At 34.7% G+C, this 20,918-nt stretch overlaps 1 protein-coding gene across 1 annotated transcript in view; it reads right to left on the bottom strand.

Annotated features, from left to right (window-relative positions):
* Positions 1–693: 693 nt before the first annotated feature.
* The window catches only part of TOX (thymocyte selection associated high mobility group box), a 283,911-nt gene continuing 263,686 nt past the window's right edge, over positions 694–20,918 (bottom strand). The window contains exons 7-9 of the mRNA XM_063450412.1: positions 18,436–18,825; positions 3,525–3,676; positions 694–1,711 (exon numbers count right to left, since the gene is read on the bottom strand). Of these exons, the coding sequence (XP_063306482.1) occupies positions 1,675–1,711; positions 3,525–3,676; positions 18,436–18,825 (579 nt within the window). The 3' untranslated portion in view covers positions 694–1,674. The remainder of the gene's footprint in view (positions 1,712–3,524; positions 3,677–18,435; positions 18,826–20,918) is intronic.

Raw genomic sequence — 20,918 nt, 5'->3', positions numbered from 1 at the left:
TTAAACACGAGAACCGAAATAAAATAAACACACCATAGGATCATCTATAATACAAACATCTAAGAACACTTTTAGGTTCTATGATTAATCTGAAAAGATATGATTTTGCTTCTCCTCCATTTGCCTTTCACTTAAAAAGACATTTTGACTGATATGTGGCTTGAGGGAATTCTCTCATTTGTCAAAAGACCTTTCATATTCATGTTAAATACAGCACAACTAGGGCATTTTTCCATGCTTCACGGTTCTTTCGCTAGATTTGACGTGTGATCATAAGAGCTTATAAGAACAATTTATCACTACCCTCTTGCCAAGTTACACAGCCAAAATCCTAAAGACCTAAGAGAAAATATCCTATTTTCTTTAAAGCATTGTTTGTTCTATGGGCTTGTATCATTTTACTACAGTATAGAAAGCACAAACAGTTGTAACATCTTTGTTAAACAAAAATGTGTACTTCTGGAGTGTCTAGACCCAGGCAAGCACATGTGACTATATATAACAAAAAAAAATAAAATATGATCACTTTTATTTTGTAGCTTAAAAATGCAAGTTTGGTTTTATTTAATATCACAGTTGAAAGGAAATGTGTTCACATGAGTTTGGAATATTTTTTTTTTTTCAGCAAATGTGAAAACCTAAAGGAAACATATTTAAAAATGCTAAGAAAAAAATACTTACAAACACCTAGATTTATTATTTCATAAATAGGCGCAACAGGCTTCAAATAAAATAAAAAAAAAGATTAAATACAGACACAGTATGGATAAACAATAATACATAGCCATATATCAAGGTTATAATTTAGCTGTTTCCAATCTGTTTCTGCATCTAGTAAAATAACATTTAAGCATTTGGCAGTTTTATACAGATAAGGACATTTACTAACAGTTGCACAAGAAGTGATACAAAATGCCATTTGAACGCAGTACAAAATAAACATGTCTGATTTCTCTACACCACACCGTAGATTACTTTTTCATTGGATCATTGACACAAAGCCAATTTCTTGATTCATAATATTCTTATTATTAATAATTATTATTATTATCTTGGAGAAACTTTTCTTCAAAATGTTTTGAAAATATAGACATATTAAGCATTAAAAAAACAAGTAAAAATATGAATGCTTGTCAATTCTGCCCCGTTTCTGAAATTCGCCGACTAGAATGAACCAGTTTCAAATTTCAATTTAGCTAGAAAAACATTCACATTTTATACTCTAGGAGAGAGAACATATATGCTATATACAATCTTGCTATGAGTGCTACATCAAGCCATTTAAAAAGTCTTTATTCGATTTATAGAAACAACCATTATGAAAACCAATGGAAAATCCAGGACTTTTATCTGAGATGTCTACAGTTGCTAAGGCAGTTAGTTAGGCAGCACTTCACAGCAAAACCAACATAAAATTTGAATGGTCCGATTTTCTTTCAGTAAGTACAAGGAAAATGTTCATTAAAGAATTTTGAAAAGTAAAAGGAAAGAAGCAAGACTATTTTTTTTTCCCAGAGTGGATAAACCACAAATGCAAATGTCCTAAGTGCTTAGCAACTTGTATTTCCTAACAAAAATGCAGAATTGCCCTGATCGCTTAGTGCAATCTTTTGACAAAAGTTGTCCCTGCATTCTTCATCTGAAAGATGTTTTTTCTCTCCAAGATTCGGGTTATCAGGTAAGATACAATGCTTTGTCTCTCTGCATGTTCCTGTAAAAATAATAAAAGAATGCAAATGTAAATAAGTCTTGTTTCACCACGTAGACTCGTATTATACATTTATTGCCACATTATAATTTAATTAATGCATTTAATGAATTATGATTCAGCATGAGCATATGTAATCTAGTTGTCAGTCAATGCTATTACTTAGTGTGGTACCTCCCATATTTGTATAATGAGCAAGCTTAAAGGGACACTATTAGCAGTGTAACTGCTTCATCTCATTAAAGTAGTCACAGAGTCTGGTGTCCCCTGGCACAATCCTTCCATTCAGTGTTAAACTATTTTTCATGTTTTAATGCTAAACAAGACATTCCATGTGCTGCTTGGGCTAATGGGGAAGTGTTAGCCTGAACAGCAATGGACATCTGTGATTGGCTGAGTGTCAACTGCCAGCTTTGTGCCTATCACAGTGCCCATTCGGTGGTTATGAATTAGTATAGCCAGGAGGAAGTGTGTAATCTCTGTCATATCCACACCTCCATTGGGTGTGGATTGTTTTTTTATTTCCACATGTAAATGTGTGCCACTAACAGTGCTTCAAGACTCTTTGCACAATAAGATTCTTTTGCACACAGCCTCACTCTACATTTCCTTAAAAAAAAAAACCTTGTCCGTTTGGCCCCATTGGTGTATTTACTTTAGACATTCTTCTCTCCTGCTCTGTTAAAGGACCACTATATGCACCAAGACCACTTCATCTCAATTTATTATTATTACTTATTTGGCACCAACACATTACGTAGTGCTTTACAATTATAGAATGAGGATATCTTAGTAATTGACATACAGAATATTAGTAGCTGGCTTCCTGAGGGTGCTTCTCCTGGTATAACAGAGTTAGACTCGGTTACATGCATGAGGACTGTAAATATCCTCTTATGCGTATCGCTGGATTCTATAAACCATGTGATTGTACGAGCGAGGTGCTTGCTGCAAATGTGCGTCTCATTCCAATTGCTTCTTCATGAGAAGCATTAGATTGGATGGGAAGATGAAAAGAAGAAAGATTCCTGGAAATTGTCACAGTAGGCAGAGTGGATAGCTGCAGGGAGTGAGTCTTGATGCTAAAAAAGTGGTAACTAAACTTTTTTTTATTATTTAATTTAATTTAGGGGGCCTTGTGTATAAATAGGGAGCAGTACACTTTAGTGTAAGGAATACATATTTGTATTCCTAATGCTATAATATTCTTTTAATTGACTCATAATGCCAACAAATAACACTACCAGCAGCCTCCTGTATGAGATTAAAAATTTCACACAAAGTTTTGCAGGAAGCAACATGAAACAGACAGCTACATTTTAGGACCTTTTTCAGCACAATACGGGTATTTTATTTATATAATTTATAAAATATCCAATATTTGATTATTTAATAATGTTATACTAATTGTTTTTTAACCACAAAAGTGCTAACAATACAACCAGTAAACTTACAATCTAGATGAAGAATGAATTGAAATATAAAAAAATATTTAGGTGAAATGAAACATTTCGGTCATAAGTAATATGCAAACACACTGCTCTATAATTAAATTAATTCAATATTTACTTATTTTCCTACTGATGTACTTATTAGTTTGCCAGAAGGATATTCCAAAACATGACACTGATTTATTGCTCAGCCTATTGACAATGAAAAATCTAATTTGTCAGAATGTAACTAATGCAACTGCCACAAAAGACAAGTGTACAAAAACAAGAAAACAAATAAGCAAAACAAGATGCCTAGAGTTCCAGAAATCTATTTCCATTTATGAATTCCTAAAACCACTAGAGTGTGCTGGTCGGCTACTCACCCATTACTGCAGTAGTCATTGTTCCATTCTACAGTTTGTCCTGGAGGATTCCTGCAACCTGAACGAACATATTCCATTGCTTGTGTGACAACCTGGGCCGCTGTAGATGTTGGGTTAATTAGATTTTGATATTCTTGCTGAAGAGAAAATCCCTAAACAAACAAACATACAAACAAACAAAAACACCAAGCATAATTAGAAAACGGTGTTAAAAACAACAATTTTAGATTTCTTAGCATATAAATCATTTACAAAAAAATAAATGTTCTTCACAAAGTAATGTAATATTTTCTATGCATATGGCACTAAATCTGCTATGTTTATGTGTATTTTACATTATAAAACAAGGTTATGTGGATTTTTTAATATATTTTGCATAAAAGAAACATGGTATACGCTTGTTTTGTAAAGTGGATAAGGGAATAAGTATTTTAAAAAAAACATGTTTGTGCTTTAGATTCAGTAAAATATATACTTTCTTTTTTTATTAAACTCAAGGATACATTGATTGTTAATTTTCTAAATATGCAACAAAATCTATTTGAAAGACACTGGCAGCAGGTGGTTCGAATGTGTTTTATTAGCGTACACCTATTCATGTATTGTTCTCTAAACTCCTTTTTTCTTCATTCAATCACAAAGGGACCATCTGCTTCTTTTTGTCTGCACTTCTTTTTCAACTAACAAAAAAACAAAATTAAGCATTGGACTATAGTAGAGATTTGAATTAAGGAGTAAGGCTTAATAAGCAAACTTTATACCGTGGTAGAGGAAACAAACCAAGTTTTAAAATTATAGGGTTTATTAGTAATACGCATATAAAATATTTTAATATAATAGAGTCCTTTTGCTCACTCCAATCAGATATAACAACGTCTGCAGCAATAAACAAAGACATGAATTATGGGTCCAATAAAACATTAAAAATATAAATAAATTGAAAACAAATGGTATGCACAGATGGAGTATCTAAACATCTTGAATTAAATAGCAAACTAATAGCTAAATCCATTTAAAACAATACAAAAAAAAAATAGAAAACTAAAAAAGTGAAAAACTCTAGTGGAAAAATTTTGTGGAATTGGTGCATAAATGTAATCTTTTTACTCAGATAATATTAAAATTGACTGATAGACTCTAGAGACGCTTTCTCCTTAAAACCTTAGATTTTGCAAGGTTTTCACATTTGGCATCATCATGCACAATGTGATGTTGTTGAATGCATCTAATGAACTTCTCAATGTACACTGGATTCAGCACAGTTATTCCATGCATGTAACCCTATGTCCCCAATGCTTCTGCATGAAAATAATTGGATTGGACTGATCAAAGGTCCAAACGTATTATCTTATTATTATTATTGGTATTTATATAGAACCAGCATATTCTGTAGTGCTTTACAGGTATGTGAGGTAGAGGTTATTCTAGGAAGCCATAAGCTTTCCTGAAGAGATGGGTTTTGAGGCGCTTCTTAAATGATTGAAGACTAGGGAAGAGTCTGATGGTGGTAGGAAGGCTATTCCAAAGGTAAGGAGTCATCTGTGTGAAGTCCTGCAAGCGTGAGTTGGCCGTATGTGTTCGAGCAGCAGACAGGAGAAGGTCATGGGCAGAGTGGAGAGAACGAAAATAGGCATACCTATGGATCAGGGAAGAAATATAGGAGGAGCTAGACAAATTCAGTGCTTTATAGGTGTGGATTAGTACTTTGAATTGACACTATAGGATAAAGGAAGCCAATGTAAGGACTGACAGAGAGGAGAGGTGTAAGAGGAGTGACAGGAGAGGAAAGTCAGTATGGCAGCAGTAGTTCATAACAGACTGTGGCAAAGCAGTACAGCTACTGGGAAGACCAATTAGGAAAGAGTTACAATAGTCCATGCAAGAGATTACTAGAGCATGGACAAGCTCCTTAGTAGCAACTTGTGTAAGAGTGTAAGAAGCGGCGGAAGCGGGCAATGTTTTTAAGGTGGAATCGGCAGGATTTGACAACAGACTGGATATGAGGCTCAAAGGTGAGGCCAGAGTTGAAAACAACACCAAGACTGCCTACTTGGAACTGATGACTTCACACCTGCAGCAAGCAGTCGGTCCTGTGGCTAGAATAAAGTTACATTTTATAGGAATTTTAAAACCTTTTTTTCTAACAAGCGAGGGCTCAGTGATCTGAACAAGGAAGAAACATTTTAATGCTAAAAATAAATACATATGTTTTTAACAAAAACGTTCGGAGTAGTCCAAACGTGATAAAACCTCCCAGTGCAAATAGAGAAATTAATGTTGCGTATCACCCACATATCTCAAATTGGATTTGACTAATCATGTTGATGAAGTCTGAAACACAGTGCCTGTTTGTGCTCGTTTGCATGTTAAGCTAGGAACTCTGGGATAGTTGTAGAAACATCATTTCTCAAGGTTCTTTACCCATCGGGTGTTTCTTACAGTCTAAGTTGAGAAATGTAGTAATGGGCAACAGTAATCACAATTATATAATATACAGCACTATAAAGTATTTTCACAGATAATGCTTAAATGTATACAACATCAGCAGCAGTTTAAAAAATGTATTTAGCTCTGAAAAACTCCATTATGTCCTTTATATGAATTGACTGGTCTTTGGGTGGGTAGGTAGGCAGGAATAGTCTCCCAGTGTGGGTAAGTTACAACAGGTTCCTTTCCACTTAGTCAATGATTAGTTCACAATCAGCGAATCACCTCGTGACATCATTTAGAATTTACAGCTTAATTTAATTTAGATCGCAGGAGATGTTACATTTCTCCCATCTGCATATATTCTTAATTTAAAAGCTTGATTAGATTTGCAATTGACTGATAGCAATTCATGGGTTAGCAGACAGGGGTATAGTTAAGACTGAGCTTTCAGACAGTAACAAAATCTTTCATGCAATAAAAAATTGGTCTGTTTGTCAACTTTCAGAAATAGAATGCCCAAAAATCTAAATTACTCAAAGCTTAATGTAGTCTTACTTCATCAAGAGCTGTGGCCATATTGTAGTTTGCATATTTATAAGCACACTGGTCACACAATCATCACCCAATATCTATAACCCTTAATTGCCCTAATCCTTCAAAAATTAATCAAACATCACTATTACATTTTACCATGGAGATTTTTTACTTTTCATTCTATAAATCCAGAATTGTTCTCTTTGGGTCAATAAATTGTCCTGTCCACCCGTATTTATTATTAGAGAGAAGACTTTTGGGAGAACCCTGATGGGATTATATTTTTTGCAGCTATGTTTAACTGCATTTTCAAATGATGTTCTCTCCTTTGTATGTCTGGTGGTCTTCCATTTATTACTGTAATAGTAGTGTTCGGGGACATGTCATAAAATATACAATTTAACATCCATAGTTAATGTTATGATTTTTTTCGTGTACATATTTCTAAGCATATTTTCTTTTCTTTTAAATGTATACGTGTATAAACGATCATTTAGTAGGGTCCGTTTTAATAACATCTTAATTTTTTAAATATTCTTAAACCCTGGATTACATTCTTTAAATCTGCTAAACTTTTGAACGCTATCAGTAAAGTGCAAATACTATCAGGAAAAAAATAAGTGTTTTATATGCACTGGTAGAAAATAATAGAATGTGAGGAACTTGAGAGGTGCAATGGAGGGCAAGCAAGGGAGGCCATGACGTGATTGCCCCTCTGACCAGATGAATACAGAAAATGTAGGCTGTAGCCTCCCACTATCATTTTAATTCTGACTTGATGTAATGGGAAGTGTGCTGTACTGTCCAGCGATGAAGTAATTATGGAGCACAGAATAAAAGATGAATACATGAAAATGAATGATATACAATCTACCCATGCCATATCTCGTAGTAGGGTAGGAGATTGCTTCTCCCAATGTATAAACCATAAACCAGACAATAGACTTGATATTTGTTTTTTTTAAGATCTGCAAGTTGTCATTGTCCAAATTCCTTATTTCAGAATCACCATATGGACTAACCATGAAACAAACAACAATGGACAAGCATGTTCATTTGTTTCACCTGTGTTGCCAATAAAAGAGACGATTGATAGGAAAGAAACAATAGCAAAGAAGATTGATGGCTAGGGTACAGGCACTAACTGTTGATTTTATTCACATATCAAGTAACAAGTGACCAACAGAGCGAAAAACAAGAAACAGTAAAAAAATATCTATTTACATATTATATATTTAATGAATATATGAGAATAAATAACTACAGATTTTTTTTACTAACCCTCTTTTTTCCCCTCAATTGGTTACTTATTCTCACTTGGTCTGTGAATCAAATGTATTATGTATATAATTTGCAGTACACTGATTGGCCCATTATAACACTCATCTAATTTGATTTCTTAAATCTTTTTCAGTGGATGAAATTCTGACAAGCCAATTCACCACATGCACAAAATGGTTTTATTTTTGGATGTAGTGGCCATGCACAAGTCTACCAGTAATAAAATTATCACCGATATTTCACTCCGGAAATAGAATATTGTATTTGCCTACCTCTTCTATTGGTATACTGTATTTAAAATAGAACATTGGCAGCAACTGATTCAAATTTTTTGACTTAAAAGACTTACGCAGCCTAGTTTTTTTAACTATGCTTGTGGTTAGATGACTTGGTACACATATTTTTAACTAAAATTAAGTTCTACCAACAGATCTGGTTAGTTAAGCTTCCTTCCTCGTCCTTCCTGGATGGTGAAAACGTTTTCTGCACGTAATATTTATTTTAATGCATTTAAAACTTTTATTTTTTAATTATAAATAATCGCAAAGCTAGTCCACATAATTAAAAACATGTATTTTAGAAAAGAATCAGAATGTGGTTTTTTTTTTATTTTTATTTTATATGTAAGTGAAGATCAAGTAATTACTTGCTAACCTTTAGAAAGTAATTATAAGTATGACATCATTACCTGAAATTTAAATGGCAAAATATTACCAATCTTTTTAAAGGGAAGGGAATAAAAAGCCCTGCGGTTAAACAACAAGGCAAATTCTTTGCAAGTGTCTTTGGTATACAGTGGAGATTGGTTTGTCAAGGTCATGGTAGATGGAAAAAAAAGTCTATCAAAGCTTTGCTTCCATTTTTTTAGCCTGAAGAAAAATAAATGACTTCAATTTACATTGCTGAGAAGAGACAAAGATTGAAAATAGCTTCACATATACAGTGACTATAGGGAAAATGAATAACATAGAATTGTAGTTAGTTTATGATGTTTCAAGGGATAAGAAAAGAATTACAATAATTGCAACTGATATAATACAACACAATTATGGTGATCCTTGACTAGGTGTATCTCTCATTACGCTTAGTCACCTAAAGGTTGAGTAAATTTCATTGGGAATTAAGTTGGGAGTTTCACTGGGAATTAAGTAAATCTGTGTTGCCCATAAAAGCTGACCCGTGCAACAGAAGAAATGCATTTGTTGGTTGCAAATGAAGACGATGCATACTTTGGAATCTGTAACAAATCCTCTTTAATTTATTGATATGAATATTTAAATGCAATGTTTTTTGTTTTTTTAAATACATTATGCTGAATGTGACATTGAACAGAAAAATATTTGCATTAGCATTGTAACCATTCTAGAGATGGAATGTAAGCTATCAAACATTTGTGTTCTGAACAATGTTTGTATCTTTTAATTGGTTTGGATCGTATCATAATTAATGCACTTAGAGAAAGACCTACAATATCTCCCTTCACATTTCTTGTAAATATTTCATTATATCTTTTCATGTGACAACACTGAAGAAATAACACTTTGATACAATGTAAAGTAGTAAGTGTACAGCCTGTGTAACAGTGTAAATTTGCTGTCCCCTCAAAATAACTCAACACACAGCCATTAATGTCTAAACTGTTGGCAACAAAAGTGGGATTGGTAGTGCCAGGAATACAGCTTTGTGTTCCTGGCACTACAGTATCCCTTTAAATTTGGTGTTATCGCTCTTACACTCTCTTATAATGGTCACTGGAAGTTCAACATGGCACCTCATGGCAAAGAACTCTCTGAGGATCTGAAAAAAAGAATTGTTGCTCTATATAAAGATGGCCTAGACTATGAGAAGATTGCCAAGACCCTAAAACTGAGATGCAGCACGGTGGGCAAGACCATACAGCATTTTCACATGACAGGTTCCACTCAGAACAGGCCTCGCCATGGTCAACCAAAGAAGTTGAGTGCACGTGCTCAGCGCCATATCCAGAGGTTGTCTTGGGGAAATAGAAGTACGCGTGCTGCCAGCATTGCTGCAGAGGTTGAAGGGGTGGGCGGTCAGTCTGTCAGTGCTCAGACCATACGCCACACGCTGCATGAAATTGGTCTGCATGGCTGTCGTGCCAGAAGAAAGCCTCTTCTAAAGATGATGCACAAGAAATCCCGCAAACAGATTGCTGAAGACAAGCAGACTAAGGACATGGATTACTAGAACCCTGTCCTGTGGTCTGATGAGATCAAGATAAACTTATTTGGTTCAGATGGTGTCAAGCGTGTGAGGCGACAACAAGGTGAGGAGTACAAAGACAAGTGTGTCTTGCCTACAGTCAAGTATGGTGGTGGGAGTGTCATGGTCTGGGCCTGCATGAATGCTGCCGGCACTGGGAAGCTACAGTTCATTGAGGGAACCATGCATACCAACATGTACTGTGACATACTGAAGCAGAGCATGATTCCCTCCCTTGGGAGACTGGGCCGTATGGCAGTATTCCAACATGATAAAGACCCCAAACACACCTCCAAGACGACCACTGCCTTGCTAAAGAAGCTGAAGGTAAAGGTGATGGACTGGCCAAATATGTCTCCAGACCTAAACTCTATTGAACATCTGTGGGGCATCCTCAAACGGAAGGTGGGGGAGCGCAAGGTCTCTAACATCCACCAGCTCCGTGATGTCGTCATGGAGGAGTGGAAGAGGACTCCAGTAGCAACCTGTGAAGCTCTGGTGAACTCCATCCCCATGAGGGTTAAGGCAGTGCTGGAAAATAATGGTGGCCACACAAAATATTGAAATTTTTGGCCCAATTTGAACATTTCCACTTAGGAGTGTACTCACTTTTGTTTCCAATGGTTTAGACATTAATGGCTGTGTGCTGAGTTATTTTGAGAGACAGCAAATTTACATTATTATACAGGCTGTACATTTACTACTTTACATTGTAGCAGAGTGTAATTTCTTCAGTGTTGTCACATGAAAAGATATAATAAAATATTTACAAAAATGTGAGGGATATACTCACTTTTGTGAGATACTGTAAGTGTCAGTCTGTTTGTTTCCAGAGTGTTCTAGACATATTTGTTTTTGATTCACAAAATATCACGTTGAGAAACATGTCACACATTTTAAGCTAAAGTAGCCAATGAATCATAGTTATGTTGCAAGGTTTTTCCTCTGGTATTTTCACCTATATTTTTGCAATTCGTTACAATTAGAGGGACTCTCTAGGTACCAAAACAACTTTGGCGTAGTGAAAGTTTTGGAGTATTGATCATGCCATTTAGAGGTTAAATCACTTTGTTTTGTAGCCACACCTTCTCTAGCTGTGATCACATCATCTCCCTACACACTTCCTGAAACTGTTTAGTTTCTCTTATCTCCTGCTCTGTTAATTGCCTGCCATAGGCCAGAGTAGCCCCCTGTGTGTGATTAGAAGTAGCTTTACATAGTTTAGAGTAAATCACGGGAATCCATAACACTGTTAATTTTAACTATTTCCCAGCTAAGATCTCAAAGCTAACGTATATATAAATTTCCTGATAGCACACTTGGTGCACACTATCTACATGTTGCTAGCTATTTCACACTCACTGTTGAGCACTGCAACATTAATAGACCACTGATCAATATCAAGATGTCTATCCGAGTTGGTTTCATGGCATCTTTAGATCATTACAGGGTCCACTGAAGTCATTACTTATTTTCCTATAGTTGGGCTGACTTGAAATACTTTTTGTTTTTCTTTCAAATATGACTGAAAAACTACATATACATTCTAAATAGACACCATAATCTTTTTTTTTTTCACTTAAAGAATTGAATTATGATGAATTGATATCCCAAATAAAATTGTATGGCCCATTAGCTGATAAGAAGAATTAATTGTGTTTGGAATTTTTGAGTAGTCAATTCACAAACTTATTTGTGAATAAAGCTTGCTGTGTTCTGATATGATGATCCTTTTATTCACTAATTGTCAACTGGAAAAGTTAATTTAAAGGGTCATCTATTATACCATCACCTTAGCTAATTTTCTGATCAACTACTAGAACACATTTCAATCATGCTGTCCTTTAAACATATTTTATAATTGTGATACATTGTGATAGAATTCTGCCTTTGAAGTTAAATAACATGGCTCTTTAATTTGTGTCTCTTTCATGCACTTGTATCAAAATTTGATTGATTTTTGTGTTTTAACATTAAACCACAGGCACAATGTGATTTTGTCGTATGGATTTCTCAACACTGAACAACTCTATCTGTCCCCATGCCTGCTTTGGTCTCTGCATGTTGCTGTTGCTGTACATCCTTAACTAACAATGATCAAATCTCAAAAACATGTAAAACAAGTGCTTGGAGGTTCAATTATATTTTCTGGATGTTTTGCATTGTTACTCTCAGGAGAGAGCTACCAACTGTTTTCAGTCATGCCTAGAATTACCAACCTGATCTCCTTAGATGACAAGCTAATATACAAGAGATTAAATACATGTATTGAAAGATTTATTTCATGCGAATGGGTTACTTGTACATCAAATATCTGCTTCTTCTAATGACCAAAACATTTTATGGCAGAAATAAAACTATTTTTTTTTCTACTGAAACTTTGAGGAAGCAGATTTGGAACAGTTGAAAAGTGTTAGTAACCTTAATGAAGGAGGCGGAGAGTCATACTAGAGAAGAAGGCAGAGACGCCATACTAGAGAAGAAACTACTGAGGAACTTTATGTATATCAACCCTTTTTTTATTTTATTGGAGAATTGGACTCCAGACATTTTAAAAGAACACTCCAGGCACCATATAAACTTCATTGGAATAAAGCTGTTATCATACAAGGAGGTCCCTGGGCACTGGCTTACCTCAAGGGCTTAAACCATTAACATGATCGCTCCGTCCGCCAACATCTGCCTCACTCCAAGGCATCAAGCCGTTTCGTAAATGGAGAGCTACTGATAGGTTGAGAGTGCTAAGTGATGCTCTCAACCTAACAGCAGCTCCCCTGTCTGAGGATTCTTGACTCAAGCCTTGGATTTTGGTTTATGGTGGTAGGCACAGTGATGGAGTGCTGGATTCAACACTTTAGGGTTAAACTGTTCAAAAAATTTTTAACCCATTGATTTCCCAGGGATCTACTCACACCATAACAACTTCATTCCGATGAAGTTTTTGTGCTGCCAGCAGTGTGCTTTTAAATGTAAGGCAATACTGTTGTTTTGTAATAAATTGCTGCTATGTTTTATCATCATTGATATGCTTGTGTTTCTCTATCAGTTCTGCCACTTATCAGTGGAAGATTCATTGGAGAGTTATCCTGCGTAATAGCATAAACTAGAACAAGGTGATTTGCACTGACAAAAACTAGCATACCAAAAAGGTAGCACTATATGGAATCATTTGACACCCATAAGATTCTAAAATGACCGCCTGATGGAGAGCACTAACAGTTTTTTTATTAGCAATAATATAATTGAAAAAGGATCATATTAGGCATTGTATGTAGAATTAATTGAAAAACAATGTCAGAATATAGTTTCTTCTCACTTTTTAATTATTGTTTTTTTTTTCAGCTTATTTTTCCAAGGCTCTTAGAGGGATGTGGGGTGGAGAATCAAAACATTATTGGGGCCTGAGCAGACCAGGTAATGGCCTCAACCCTAACCTCAGTCAGGTTCTCTAGCATTAGCTTATCTACCCAGCACGTCTCTAATATGTAGTCATAGAGGACAAAAGTGTTGAGGAGAACTTCAAGTTTGGTGCCAAATATGGTGGTCTCACCTAAAAGCTAAAATAAGACAAACACAATGTTGTGAGTTCATTAAACTCCAAGTAATTGGAACCAGGGAATGACCAGCTGGTTACATTTCATCAAGTGAGACCACTGGGGACTTCAGAAATATGTTCAGATTGCCTCCTTGTAAAAACCATCAAGTGGAATTCACTTTTTGCTAGTCAGAGATAATTTGGGTAGGGGAGAAGCAGCTTTCTATTTAGTTGGAGAGTTCAAAAACAGATTTCAGTCTTTCATTAGTCGCATACCATCTTCTGGAGATAAAAATGCAGACTGGATACCATTCCACCATATCTAAAGGCATGAAGGATAACCCCAGTTGTATGTAATACCGTGGTTGCATAACATCTTTGTAACTGTGAGAAATTTGCACTTTCAGACCAAAGTGTGTGCCGATAAATCAGAATATAAGACAATATTGCAATACAGGACAAGTAAACAAGAGTATGTGGTAAAAATAAACCTTTACTAACACTACTTGATGGACAGAAGAAGCCTTTAGGTTTGGGCAAACGGTTGGCCTTGTCTAGGATCCAGTCCTTATGAACTGCATCAGGGACTACTAATTTAAAAATATCTGTCACATGAGTCGGCAGCTCAGAGAGATATATGGTTTCCGTGACCACTTTAAGGTGTATGTTGTTCCTCCTGGAATGATGCTCAAGGTCTGCACTACTGTAGAATGACTATCATTCAAAGCAACGCGTGTATCCAGGCATAACTCATCTGTTCTTGCCTCCAGGTGGTACAGGTTGCCAATTCTCAATTATTTATGGATATCTGTGGTCACGGAGCAGAAATCTGATAAAATCGAAGCCTGGAAGTTCTGCAACATAGCGAGTGCCACTCTATCCGAGGCAGGTGGGTCATGTGTAAGCGAATATGAGACATCAGAATTAGATGGAGTGTCTGAGGCAAGAGATGGAAAGGTAGAATATCTGCCATCTGAGAGAAATTAGGCATAGTGTGGATGGAAATTTACCCCATGCATCCGAATAAGGTGATCTCCAAGCCATGCCCCCCACTTGATAATTATTTATGTGGGGATACTGCAACCAAAGTGCCATTCTCCTCATCAATGTAAATAGATTTGTTTACTGTTTAAAGTTGTTAAAGTGTGCTCCTGAGAGATGATGTAGTTGACATGGTGCCACATGCTATGTGGATAAAACCCTGCAATCCATAGCAGAACCCTGTAAGCCAGAGACTTTGTCATAACTATATATACAATATTATTTTAAGCAATAATTGTTTTCTTGACTTCTTGATATCCATTTGACAACACTAGGTTTTCTCATAATACAGTTTTTTTTTTCTGAGTGTACAGTATTCTTGAAAAAAATCTATAATTTAAAATCATATACTAGAGAAAAATATTTGTATGTTGAGCTCGTTCAATATAATTCAAGCTTTGTGTGTCAGATTTAGAATAACAATCTGCTAACTCTGCAAATAAATATAATAATCAATGTGAAGAGAAGGCCGAAGTTACAGCACATCATTTTTCAAAATGCTATCAATTTTATATCTCACTCAGTGCAGAGAGAGAAACAGAATTCTTAGATTACAATCATGCCCAGTCGCTCTCCCAATTCTTTTTAGGAACTAGAAAAGGTCACTATAACATTTGTTTGTGCGTGTGTATATGTGTGTGTTATTTTGTTATTGCTATTGTTATTTTGGTGTGTAGATCTGGATCATGTTTTAGATGATATTTTAGCAATTCTAACTCATGTTTGTCCCATTGCTGTTCTTAAAGTAAAGTCCACCCTTTATCCCTACAATACCGCAAGCACTACCCTACACTTTAACCCACATTACACTAACACACAATAACATGAACAATAAACTAAACACATAGAAAAGATACCTACAGTGAGTTGTGTATTGGGGCAAATAATGCCATGTTGGAGTTTTGGAGAAAGTCGCTTTTCTTTAGGTTTTATTGGAAGGGTTCACAATGTCAATTCCAAGCCTAAAAGTTATTCACTACTGCAATTCTAATCAATCCACGACAAGCCCGGATATTATCATTAAATGCAAAGAATGAACAAACCAGTATTTACATGTTTCATGCTTATAACTGATCTGAAAAACCTATTTAATTATTTTTATAAAAAATAAAAATAAAGATAAAAACTTGGTTATGAATGTTTTCATAGTTGTAAACTGTGTGGTAAATATTGTTTTTTGCAGTTATGTTATGTTTATGTATTCATTAAGTAGCATCGAAATCTTTAAGCAATTCTGTCATGTTTTTTGTGCATTATTTAGGACAATCTCATATGAACATATGCACATGTATTGACTACTGTAGCCCAACTGGCACTCAATCTAATGCACAATTCCACAGGGGACTCGTTTTCTTTAGTACATGTTACATGTTCCCTGCGATTCTTTGTTCCTGACCATGTTAGTTATTGTTTAGTCCTGATCTCTGGTATCCTGACCTTGTCTTTATCTCCACTTCTGTGATTTTCTGTTGTTCTTGACCTGCATGCTTCTAACTGGTTTTGGGTCCATATTCTATCTTGTTTGGTGATTGTTTTAGGTCTGCACACTTTTGTTATTCCTATTCTCATTTCTGGATTAGATCCTTGGTTTAGGTTCTGTATACAAAGGCTTCTAGTACGGTGGAAGAAACAACTTTAACTTTCACTTTATTATTAATCAGTAACCTTGACAAAGGTAATATTCTACCAGAAACTCTCAGTGAATAAGGAATAGATTTAATTTCCAAGAAATTCTTTTTAAGGATAATTAGTACCTTAAAGCCCAGGCCACACAGGTGACAAGCCCCAAAGGAATTTTGGCAGCTTTCCCTCAGAGTAGCTTGGATATTCCCTTGAAGTGCTTACTGTGAGATTGATCACAGCATAGTTATAACAAAAGTGTTGCAATTATTCTCATTTTCTTCTGTTCCAACAACTTTTACATAATACTGTCGGTTGTTTTTTTAAACCATACATTTTTTTAAACTGAACCTATAGTAGATTAACAATCCCAAAGAAAGCATGCTCCAGAGGTGGACCTTATGGTTATAATTAGCTTAATTTTATATTTAAGGTGGGCTAGTTGTTCTGTATTATTTTGCTAAAAATATAAACACAATTTCCTATAACCTAACCTATGATATGAAAGCATCTACAGATATTTTTGTATATTCTAAAATGCACCCTGTTGCATAGCTGGAACTCAAACTGAAATGTATTTAATCAAAAAGAACATGTTAGAGTTTTGATATTTTAGGTTTTCATGGACTTGTTTGCAAGAGAAAGACAAACATATATGTTTTCTAAATTATAGTAATGTTTGCAAAGCTGTTTAAATTTTATTAGAATGGGCGGAAATTACATGGATGTCAAATTTGTGATCATACAATAATTTAATGTTAAAGTCAGATAAATGATTTTGTTTACTTTTTGTACTAATCTTAATGTTTGTATTTGAGCTCCCTTGGGGTTATAATCATGTATTTTCCTTAACCTTCAACTGTTGAATTAGAATTTCATCTGACAGAACGTGGTTTTTCTAATGATGAAAGAGCCTTCTCTTTAATCTAAACGAATGGCCAAGTGTAATCACTATAATCCTTGGCTTGGAAAATTCCCATGAGAATTGTTTTTATTATTCTTTGATTTATCGGTATTTAGCAATCAACCTTCCCATTAGTCCATTTATTTGGCTAGTCTTTCCCCTTTAAAAATTAAATGTCTGTTGCTATTTCTCTATTTTACTTCAAGTATTCCAACAACCCATTGGTTACATGTTGTAGTTTTAAAATATACATTGCATGCCTAAATCTCTATTAATAGTCAAAGTCTAATCCAATAACGTATAAAATAATGTTGCAGTTGCTCTTCTTTGACAGTAAAATATTCAAAATGCATAACATAGTATTTAGCCATGATGAACACTGCTGTTGTACAAATTGCATTTTTTCTGTTCCTTCTACAGTTTTTAAAAAACACATATACAGCATTTTAAGTAAAGTTGTTTGAATTTTAAATACATTTTCCTCAAATAAATGTTGTTAGCTTGTTGACAAGTATAAACTGTAATGTAAGTGTGCATTATATAAAAGATAGATAGATAGATGATAGACTATTCTAAAATCTTTTGTGCATACATTTTTTTTATTTTAGCTCTATATAAGTCAATATTGTTTGGTACTATTTTATTGAGAGATATTGTATCTATCTATATTTTATCTAGCTGGTTTTTCAGCAGTCTGAAGGAAACACTATGATACAGCTTTCTTTCACCTACTTCCCAAATAAGAAATCATTTTGAGACACATAAAGGCATTATGAGAACATATGACTATTTCACTCTGCTAAAAAATAAGATATGTTGTTTGAAGTGTATCTGTCATGGTACACACTACTACCTTGAATCTGAATTTAGACTTGCATAAACTGGATATCTTACTGAAAATTTAGTGTATATTTTACATTTTGCTTCCATTTTACATAGATGTCTATTATATGTTTGTATATTTGTTCCTTTATCTATAAATAAAAAAATAATTTAATATATATGGAAACTGACATCTATATTTAACTAAAACAATTTGATTGCTATGCCAAAATATATAGCTTTATGTTGACAATTTGTACATAGATATTTTGTTTATATATAGAAATGTATATATTTTCATGGTATAGGGCAAGGGTAGGCACTCCAGCTGTTCTGGACTACATGTTTCTTAGTGCTTTTATGGCCATAATGCTGGCAAAGCATTAGGGGAGCTGTAGTCCACATCTGAGGTGCCGAATGTTGCCTACTCCTGGTCTATATGCCATATAGGTATTTAATATAGTATTTTTTTTATGGTATGTGAAAAATATCAATAACCAATAAAGGCATAGTCAACCCACCTGATGCATTGCTGATGAATGTAAAACTGTCTGGTTCTGCATCTGTAGTTGATGGTTGCCAATGGACTGCTGCATTGACATTTGCTGGTGTTGAGGCATATGCAGATGTTGGTGAAGAGGTGGACTCATTTGAAGAGAGGGAGGAGGAGATACAGCCATGCTTGCTAGAGAAACAGTCACTGGCATTTGGTTGTTGGGCTTAGGAGCTATATTCCTGTTGATACCGGGATGCATGGCAGATAAATGAGGACTCATCGTTGACTGTTGATGATAAGGTGAGCTGAGATACAGTGTGGAATGCGTCTGTGTGGGTCCATGAAACACTGGAGGCTTTGAATTCATCATTTGTGAAGGCTGAGATGTCTTTACATCCGCAGGATCATTGTAGCTCTTTTGAAAGAATAAACCACAAAACAAATTAATTTAATGCAGATAAATAAACACCATTTGACTAATATGCTAAACTAACACTTTGAGACATTTTTCCAGTCAGACCCAATTAGGTAAAATTTGTAATTCAGTTTAGTAAATAACAAAAAATACATCATAATGTTGACTCACTCTCTTAGTTAATTTCATATCTACGTGTTTCACGTTGTTCTATAAATATAATAATAATGTAAAACATATAAACTATGATAATGTAAGTATACATGTTCAGTATAAGCCTGGATTTCTCATCACACATACTAGATATTTGCCTAGAGCACCAATTTATTGCCATGGGAGGTAAAAGGTTATGTCTCTATGCTATTTTCATTGGATTTAGACAAAATCCTGTAAGCTAAATTTAACAAATAGCATAGCTAAATTCACATATTTTTCATTTAGGATGTTTGCATAAACTATATAGCTTTATTGTGGTCTAACCACCATCAGAGATACTAACTAGTAAAATGTCCGCTATCCCAAAGGTTGGTAAGGATACGACTATCACCACATAGGCCGATATCACTGGTCAATGTTCATATAAAAGTGTTTGCAAAGGTTTGAGCCAAAAGTCTTAGTTCTCTCCTATATCATCTCTCTAGATAAAACTGGCTTTATATTTTAACCGAGGGGTACATGATACGGTAAAAAGAACCTTGAATCTTACAAATATTATAAGAAGTAACAAGATTCCTATAATTCTTTCGAGCCTTGATGCAGAGAAAGCTTTCAATAGAGTAGATTAAAGATACCTCCTGTTTTTATGAGTCTTCCTCAAAAATGTCTATGTGAGTTGCCCTGCTAAATGGCAAACCGTCAAAACTAAGAACCTGCAAACATGAAAAAAACTAGCACATAGGATTTGTACATAACCCACATTTGCATTGCGAAAAATTGGAATTCCCATGGAGGAATTAACAGCTAAAGTTTAAGAATCATTTCCTAAATACAACAAAAAATACAACAAAATTTAGAAGCTCAGGTATACCTACCTGCTCCACATCGGCCATGTACTCACCTCTACCACACTCTTCCATTTTTAACCCTTTAACCACAATCTTCCTTTTTATTTATTTAAAAAAAATGTTTACACTTACTATATCAGTTCCTTGTTCCCCTTCTTTTCTTCTCCCCTATATCTGTCCCTAGTTCAAATCCTTTTTTCTTTTTCTCTGTATTTTTAAGTCCTGTTATTTAAGCAAACTCTACTTTACTATAATTTTTTTTTTTTTTTTTAAATGGATTGGGCCAGTATATTACCTATTTTATATGGTGTTGGATTCTTCAATGTTAAGAAACACTTTTACCTGGACTCAGTTCTCTGCCTATTTTTATTTTTTTATTTCTACTTACTTTTATAAATTGCAACTCAACAGCATTGTCATGTCACTTTTCTGTACTGCTTTTGACCTTCAATAAAAATTGTTTAAACAAAATGTATAGTTTGTATAATTTGGATGTATTCTTATATCCCATGGGCATGTCTAACACTTGGTAATTTTAGCATTGCCCCAAGTAAAATATAAAAGTACAGGTTCACACTCTCTATTGTAGAATTCACCATACTTCCCATTTTACTAGCATGTTACACCTACAAGGAATTGTCAGAAATTGACCAATTAATTTAAATGTATGTGCCAAAACAGCCAAGCTAAAATAGCTGAATTAGAGAATAATATTATATGTTCTCTCTTGACTTTACTCAAGAGAGAATTTAATTTTATTTGAGGCTAATGATAACTTTTTGTGGTCTACAAATTTTCTCAAACAACTATTAGTGAATGCTCTAGAGTTGTGTGAATTCCGATTTACACTGAATAAAGGAAAAAGGTTTTTGCCGATTTACGCTGAATAAAGGCAAAGGTATTGCTAGGTGGCAGAAAGGGGAGGTACTTTAGTCGAAGGGCACATTATGGCCTCTTTCACATATATAAATTCAAACCTCTCCCAGAATCCCAAATACTACCATGTTCTATGACCACACCTAAACTCCAATATGTTCTGTTAATCATTTCATCATACCAAATGTTTGAAAGAATTCAGACTATTATGCA

The sequence above is a fragment of the Pelobates fuscus genome, chromosome 4 (assembly GCF_036172605.1).
Source record: "Pelobates fuscus isolate aPelFus1 chromosome 4, aPelFus1.pri, whole genome shotgun sequence".
Taxonomy (NCBI): Eukaryota; Metazoa; Chordata; class Amphibia; order Anura; family Pelobatidae; genus Pelobates; species Pelobates fuscus.
This window is presented reverse-complemented; position numbering and strand designations above follow the sequence as displayed.